Source organism: Triticum aestivum, chromosome 4B, assembly GCF_018294505.1.
Source record: "Triticum aestivum cultivar Chinese Spring chromosome 4B, IWGSC CS RefSeq v2.1, whole genome shotgun sequence".
NCBI classification, from domain to species: domain Eukaryota; kingdom Viridiplantae; phylum Streptophyta; class Magnoliopsida; order Poales; family Poaceae; genus Triticum; species Triticum aestivum.
The window spans coordinates 303,674,367-303,682,800 of record NC_057804.1 but is presented as its reverse complement, the minus strand read 5'-3'; the positions used below and the strand labels follow the sequence as shown (position 1 = coordinate 303,682,800).

The following is an 8,434-nucleotide window of genomic DNA, read 5'->3' as shown; positions in this document are numbered from 1 at the left end:
GAAGACCATCAAGACCTCCTTACGGAGAAGAACTGTTCCTTTGTATCCTTACCTTGGTTGATTGTGGATCATATGTCACTCTATGTTGTCGGTGATCTAGCACTCGTGTGATTGATTCTATGTCGATTTAGTGATTCTCTCTCTCGTTTTCCCCGTGTTTCCCCTTTGTGCTTCCGCGTGTTCTTCGTGATTCCCCGTAGGATCCACTCCAAACGTGAAATATCGTCCACCTAGGGTTCCGCCCTACATCACATACCCTCTATAGTCTCCTTGTTTTTTCCTTTGTCTAAATATACTACAGACCATCATATATATGTAATACTGATTACCTGATGTCCTTTTAGGTGAGAAGATGGATGAAGCCAGTGCTCGAGGGCCAACATTGTTAGCACATATGTTTTGAGCAAACAACTAAAAGAGTGTACTATGCTGGACACACATGAACTGATCGGGCGCACTCTGTCTCACGAAGCCGCCTGTACAAGATTTGATCAAATTTAATATTGATGGGGCATTTACATTAGGCGGCTCCTTTGCTGGATGGGGGGTTGTCCCTCGCGATGAAGAAAGAGCTATGATCCTATCACGGGCAAGAACAGGTGATAATACCCAGGATGCATTTGGGGCGGAGCTTCTCGCCATTTCCAATGATGTCAATATGACGGCGTAGATAGGAGTGCTAGATGCTCGACGTGTTTGATTCCTCCCCTTATTATGCTGCTGTCATCGAGGATGTAAAGTTTCAAATGAGGTTGTGGTTCCCTAGATGCAGAGTTTTGGCATGTAAAAGAGAAGTAAATAATGTTGCACATGAATCGGCCAGGCTAGGCCATCATTGTAATCTTGAGACCCTCTGGTGGGACTCCAACGTACCTGCCCTTGTGGCAGCCGCTGCAGTGGGTGAAATGCCTACTAAGTATTAGTAATATAGTTGTTGCTTTCCCTTAAAAAAATATACTGTAGGTGCTTGTGTGACGTCGTTTTAGGTGAGAAGATACAAGCGAGAGCCCAAGTATTAAGTCAAAGCACTTTTAACTCGTTCTTGTTTCTTTCTTGTGGACCATTTATAATTGTATGCTCACGATATATTATGTACTGCTATGTTATTTGGATGTATCTATTGCTGCCATTTTTCTTCACATTTTAGTCTGGTTTTGCCTAATATACTAGCACCAAATTAGCATTGTTGAATCCTTGAATAAAAGGTAACAACATATCTTGTTCTTTGTCCTCTCAATATGGGAGAGTCATGAGAAAATTGGGTTGGGAAACAGTCTTATGTAAGGTGAAAATGGAGATTATAAATGTACAAGGGGGGTTATCAGTTGGAAATCATATGTTTGATTTTGCTCAATGTGTACCTATCAACAATATGACATCATTTTGATCAATGTCTACATATTTTATTGTTCACTAGACTTCAAAATAATGTTCCACCTGATCTTTTGTGATTCCGTAGCGTAGCACAGGCATCTTACTAGTATAGATTAATGGAATGCGTTGTCTTCAAAAAGAAAATCATGAGCAGCTGCCCACTGAAAATCATGAGCAGCTGCCCACTGAAACGGCAGTACCAACATGGCAGCAGTACGTCTATGCCAAGTCCACCTAGTAAGGTCCAACTGAAAAAGGACTATAAATCGCTTCTTTCAGACGTTTAAACATAGCACTGAGAACAACAAATATTTGGATGGTTATTTCGATTCTTCCAACAAGGCCATGACTGGAACTGTACTCTTAAGCAAGCAAGACGTGCCAACTGAATATGGGGATAACATTATACATCAAAAGATTATATTATCTTATCATACTACTGTTGAAAACAACTCTGGCATATGAAGTCCATGGCTGCCGGACCTAGAAACTCTCCTCCTTCTGGAACAGTATTGATCCAACCATGACGGCGATTCCAGTTACAGCAATCGTAAAGAGAAGTCGCCTGTGTTGTGCAGCAGGCACAGCACGCGCTGGTCGTACCGGTGGAGGAGGCCGCACTTCTCTCTCTGGAATGGTTCTGGCACTGAATTTCAAACATCTGATTAGCTAAGAGGTCTACTATAGTATCTTCAAAATTCTAGCAACAATATACTTGCTTATAAAATCAAAACAAAAAAACATCAACATACAGGATCTACGAAAAGGTTATCATCTTTGACTTGTAACCTAATCAAATTTTGAACTGATTTTGAATTACATTGAATAAGTATGTAAGGATCCGTCTAGGATATACTATTTGCAGATAATGGATTGCATTTAGTTTAGCAACACAAATAAAGATCACTGAAAACAAGCAGTCAATGTATGGACTGTGCAACACTAATCTTTAAATGGATCATACATTGTACGATGCCCGATAACCAAAATGGATCATACATTGTACAATACCCGATAACCAAAATAACAAAATTCAACAACTCCTTGGGACATGTGAGAACATGTTTACCTTGATGATTCTTCAGAACCATTTGAGCTAACGTGGCACTGCATTTCATGCCCTATCCATTCACGAAGTCTAATATACTTCTTGCATGTTTGACAAAACTCCGTTCGGTTTCCACATACATCCTGTATCTCAAACTACTATGATCAGAACAAATCGACATGTATCAAACAAGTTCAAATAAATATGTACCTTCAAAGGTAAACAACAAACTACACCTGATGTTCATGAATATCAATTGCAGGCAATTCGTACTCACAATATGCACACGCAACCATCCTCTGTGTGCACTGTTCACTTTTGTGAAGATCAAGTATCTCCGGTCGCAAGGTTTCTTTGCACAGGGAGCAATTTACCTGCATTTGATAAGATAAACTTACTGCACATGTACAACAGAAAAAAAAACTATTACCAAAATCCTGGAATATGTGCATTTTACTCCTCTTGTTCCTATGGAAAGCAATGTTGCATTAGCTCCTGGTTTCAATTGTGATAAAATTAGCATAGCAGAGGAAATGTGCTTTTCTTATTTGCAGGTACAAGAAAAGGCGAATAAGCTAAGGAGATGTGTGCCTAGTTTACAAGTACAAGAAGAAGATAACTGGCCATCATGTGCTGGAAGAAGAATAATTATTCCTATAATTTTGATTCGAACATGACTTGGTTTCTATACTTGTTGCAGCTAGTGGCTTACACATCATGTCACGTTAGCTTCAGTTTCTTTTGGCTATGTTTTTAAACTCTGTCATGTGCTTTCTTACTCTCTACCTTAAATATCACTTGCAGTCACCAAATAAATAGTGTAATCAATAAAGTCTTCTATACACTTTAGACGAGATATAGAATATGCACCACCAAAATGAAAAATGTAGCATAAACTACAGAAAGAGAACCAACGTTATGGCATAATCTTCTGAAATACACAATGAGAACCAACATTATGGCATAATCTTTTGAAAACTCAAAACGTGGCATTTAGGATCAGACTGTAAAACTCAAAACATGCATTTAGAATCAGACTGCAAACATACCGGAGCGTGATTTTCATTGTAGTGTTCTTCCATAAGCTTCCTGGGAACCATTTCTCCACAGTGCTCGCACTTTTGAAGGTTACGAGCACAGTGTACGGAATGCAAGTCGATGTTTGACGATGGAATTTCTCGTTGACTGGAGAAAAGAAGATGCAAAAACTAAAATAGTTAACCAACTTGTGACATTGTCAGACCCAAGATGGTCTGAAGACTAAATTCAGACAAGTATTCACTGAATAACAGAACTTAGCAAAAGTTGAGATTGATTGCAAAAGTTAGAACGAGTTCTGATACACCCAAGGGCCAACCAGGAACACTGGCGGCTAGGGTTTACCCCAATGCAAGCAGAATGTCCCGGAAGGCTCTAGAATCCTGGCTTTATAGCCTTACAAGATTGTAGGAAACGAAAGAAAAGCAGATGGGGCAGTTGGCCACTGTAGCCCTTTTGCCAGAAAGCAAACAACAACACTCTGACACCTTCCAGCCGTCCGATGAAGAATCGACGTCGTCTCAGTCATCTTCAACAGTGAAGCGGTAAGGAGGAACTATAAGACATTGGATGATAGATGGACGGCCCACAGTGCTTCGTGCCAGCGGATCATGATTCAAACTTAACTGACTAGTTCTCAATGTCGAAATCTTCTGAGAAATACCGCTAGGGTCCTGGCAGATATCAATCAAACTACAACAATAGAAGTCATAGACTGTGAAGAGCTTGATTGAGAGGGTTTTTTTTTTTTGACACAAAACTGACAGTGGTAGTTAGAAGCATTCCAGATCGATAAGGTACTGATCCCATAGCTCTACCAACTAATACTAGGTTCATCCTTTATACTTGTGATTAGAATATGATGCCAAAAGCAAATAATGCATAATTAATATAAAGAAATGTATTATCAATGTCCTGGCACCAATGATCACGAATTGTAATCTAATCCGTTTAATATTTTTTCTCCAACTAACAATGGATTGCTTTGAAACAATAGTTGTTCAAACCTACTCCATCAGGAACCTCCGTTAAGTAAGTAGAGAAACCAAGCATCAGAGTACTTTCCCCTCCACTCAGTTTGATGGTTTCTCATGGAAGTTAATATTAGCAAGTATGCCCAGGCATTGGCGGGACAAGATGGTCTAGAACATCATGCAAGATGCTACATCGGTTGCTAGTGTGACCTTTTTCAATAAGCTGCACAATGAACACATTCTCAGGAGTACCGACGGTCACCTATCCAGCCGGCTTATAACTAGCAAACACGGAGATCACCTAGTTAGTCCAAGAATGTCCGTTTAATCGTGTGGGCGTGTGGCACGCTCGAGTAATTAATCCAATACACAACCTCGGTCTTTCAGGACCAATCAAACCGGGTCTTCCTTAGCTCAGATCCAAAACGAAGAGAACGCACGATATGTAATCGCCCTGGCACCGGCGCACGCACGCACGCACACCACCAAGGAAGAGCCGAAGAGTAGCGGCGCGGAACGGGAACAGGGTAACCAACCAGTGGGCGCAGATGGAGGTGGCGACGACGGCGGCGATATGAGAGCCGGCGTCTGCCATGGCGCTCGTCTTGGGGCCGGACGGACGGATCGCGCTCTCCTGTGGCACACTCTCCTCGTTCCCGATCGGACAGGGGAGTGCTGCGGTGGTCCAGCGGGGACAGCGCGGAGCGGAGGGAGGCCTTGGCGGGTGGGTGGCCGGAGGTCTCGAGGAAGGGGTGGAAGTTTGGTGGGGGGAGGGAAAAGCTGGAAAAGAGAGGAGACTCGGAGAGAGGTTGTGTGATCCGGGAAAGGGGAGAGAATTTATGACGAGAGGAAAGAGATCGGGTCTGGTCTCTGTCCGGAGGATGAACCCAAGCGTGGCACGGTATGATTTATTTATTTTTTAATGTTGGTAGGAGTTGTACCAAATTCATTGATTAGTAAGGAGTGAAAACACGAACCAACCTATTGTTGGATGATTAGAGGGACAATGGTATTTCTAGCCTATCAGGGTTTAAATCCTGGTGCTCGCACTATTTTTAAATTTATTTCAGGGTTTCCGGCGATGCACTTTCACTGGGAGGTGACGTTCTCGTCGAGGACGAGGCGCCTACAGTGACTTCGTAAATCTCAAGATGATATGCCGGCTCAGTCTCTATAAGGTCCTCAAAGATGTAGGGTGTACGTGTGTGAGCTCATAGGAATGAGTATATGCGTGTATGTATGAGCGTTTGCGTTTATATTATGTTCAAAAAAGTAAGGAGTGAAAACAGTACAGAGGGGTGCCAAAAAAACTAGCAAAGCACCTAAAAAAGGGTGCTAAAGGAGGAAAAAACAAGGCAACAAATCAGCCTGGGTCGAAGGGGATCCCTGCTCCTACCATGTTTCAGATTCTAATTTCATCCTTAATTCTCCTCAGCAGCGTACCAGTATCCATCTCTTTATTGTCAACAGCTGTCTATTTCGTTCGCACCATATTTCCCAAGAGATTAGGTGCAGAAGAGACAAGGTCTGTTATACGGTGTAACCCTAAGAGGGATCTTTTTACACTTGGATGGAGGAAAAGAGATGAACTCACAAGCACACAAGGGAAAACCACTCAAACAAACCCAATCACACATCCTAGAGTATCACACATGAGATCCACAAGCATACAAGAACAGTTCAAGGAAAATAGCACTAGGGTAAAGTTCTTCCCACTCCAAAAGAGGTGGGGCTTGGTGATGATCTTCTCCAAGAGGAGGTATTGGTAACCCACAAGGATTCTTCCCTATAGGGTCTTGATCTCCAAGAGGAGGAGGAGATGAGCAAAGCTCTCTCAATGTCTATCCAATACTTTGCTGACCATAAAAATGAGCTAGGAGAAGAGTACTTATAGGCTAGGGACGAAATGGGAGGAAATGGGGGTACAAAGGGTCAAATGCCCATAGTGCTCGCAGGCACACCCGGAGGGGTTCGGGCACCCGGGGAAAAGGGGTACGGGCACCCGGACCGCTCAGAGGTCGGCGCCCAGGGAGGCCGGGTGTCGGTGTCAAAATCGGCAGACCTCGGGGTAGGGGGTCCCGAGCTGTGGATCTAGGATCGATGGGTAACAAGGGACGATGAACACGGTGTTTACCCAGGTTCAGGCCCTCTCAAAGAGGTAATACCCTACATCCTGCCCTATTGTATTGGATGTATAGTATGATTTACAGAGTAGATCTACCTCAAGATCAGCATGACCTAAACCCTAAGGTGATGAGGTGCTGAATATAGCTCTACCCCTAAAGACTACAACCCTCGGTTTATATAGACACCTGTAGGGTTAGGGTTACCGGAGATAAATTACAATAAGGGATAAAGAGGTCCTGCCTATCCTTGACTTGGAGGGCACACCACGGCTTCATAGATCTCCCGTCACTATACGACTTCTCCAGTCCGGCCCATATTCAATGGGTCGACGCCCTGAGGACCCCTTAGTCCATAACTACCTTAGTAGCCCCCGAACTAGCCTCCAATGCCGGGGATAGTCCTCTAAAATCTTCATATCATCGGCTTGCGAGACGAGTTCTTCCATTCCTTTATTCAGTTTGGAGTCGTATCAATCTCGCCGAACACTATCCGGAGTCCGAATTAATGTGCTCGGGCCCGGACAATTTCAAGATTCTGGGATCCGAAGATATCTCGAGATCGAGGTGGGGCCATCAGAGTTTAATGTCATTCCTTGGGGCAAGGGCTTCGTGCACCTTTTCAGAAGGCGTGTGGCCCAATGCCATCCTTCCATGAGCCCGTCCTTCCAGCTTCACGGTGAGACGCTTATTTATAGATCCAAAGGTGCGGGGGATAGCTTACCTTCCCCCTTTCTCAAAGAACGAAACCGAAGAAATTCCTCGACGCTATGGTCGACCTCCCAGGATCATCCTCGCGCTAGCACGGCCCACTTCCAGGCGATTGGTCGAGTTGTTCAGTTTCACACCTTCAGCTGAGGCACTTGCAGACGAAGTGCTTCCTCCCTCCAGCAGATTTGGTCCCCATTCGCGTCAGTCTCATCTTCGTCGATGGTCGCGCCCTCGCCAAGAACTCCCCCGCTCCGAGAAAGGAGGAGAGGGTATGTCTCATGCCCTTCCTTCTAAGAGGTTTGGGCTTTCCCATCCGTCCCTTTTTACGGGGTTTGTTGGAGTTCTATGGGATCCAGCTTCACAACCTCACCCTGGGGTCCATATTGCATATTTTTGGCTTTGTAGCCCTTTGCGAGGTATTTTTGAGTTGCGAGGCTGCTACCTCTTGAGCTTGCGTTGGTTTTCCCTTGAAGAGGAAAGGGTGATGCAACAAAGTAGCGTAAGTATTTCCCTCAGTTTTGAGAACCAAGGTATCAATCCAGTAGGAGACAACGCACAAGTCACCGAATACCTGCACAAACAATCAACAACTTGCACCCAACGCGATAAAGGGGTTGTCAATCCCTTCACGGTCACTTGCAAAAGTGAGATCTAATAGAGATAGATAAACGGTAAAGTAAATATTTTTGGTATTTTTGGTTTATAGAATGGAAAGTAAAGATTGCAAAATAGTAGATCGAAAACTAGAAAGATGTAAGCGAGATTCAATAATATAGAAAAGAGACTTGGGGGCCATAGGTTTCACTAGTGGCTTCTCTCGAGATAACAAGTATTACAGTGGGTGAACAAATTACTATCGAGCAATTGATAGAAAAGCGCATAGTTATGACGACATCTAAGGCAATGATCATGAACACAGGTATCACGTCTGTGTCAAGTAGACCGACTCCTGCCTGCATCTACTACTATTACTTCACATATCAACCGCTATCCAGCATGCATCTAGAGTATTAAGTTCATAAAGAACAGAGTAACGCATTAAGCAAGATGACATGATGTAGAGGAATTAACTCAAGCAATATGATGAAAATCCCATCTTGTTATCCTCGATGGCAACAATACAATACGTGCCTTGCTGCCCCTACTGTCACTGGGAAAGGGCACCG

General features: G+C 43.7%; 1 protein-coding gene across 1 annotated transcript; it reads right to left on the bottom strand.

Annotated features, from left to right (window-relative positions):
- Window positions 1-1,630: 1,630 nt before the first annotated feature.
- On the bottom strand, window positions 1,631-5,276 carry LOC123092051 (XIAP-associated factor 1). The gene is made up of 5 exons (XM_044513719.1): window positions 4,971-5,276; window positions 3,472-3,607; window positions 2,659-2,796; window positions 2,444-2,565; window positions 1,631-2,020 (listed from the first exon to the last, which is right to left on the bottom strand). Exons 1-5 carry the CDS (start codon window positions 5,027-5,029, stop codon window positions 1,858-1,860), a joined length of 618 nt encoding a protein of 205 aa, XP_044369654.1. The 5' UTR covers window positions 5,030-5,276; the 3' UTR covers window positions 1,631-1,857.
- Between the last annotated feature and the right edge of the window lie 3,158 nt (window positions 5,277-8,434).

What these genes read in the sequence shown, in the direction of transcription:
- LOC123092051 (XM_044513719.1), bottom strand. Translation starts at nt 5,029, where the DNA reads ATGGCAGACGCCGGCTCTCATATCGCCGCCGTCGTCGCCACCTCCATC. An exon ending in ACCTCCATCTGCGCCCACTG is followed by an intron (nt 3,608 to 4,970) that starts GTTGGTTACCCT and finishes TCTTTTCTCCAG; the next exon opens with TCAACGAGAAATTCCATCGT. An exon ending in TTGATATTCATGAACATCAG is followed by an intron (nt 2,566 to 2,658) that starts GTGTAGTTTGTT and finishes TTTGAGATACAG; the next exon opens with GATGTATGTGGAAACCGAAC.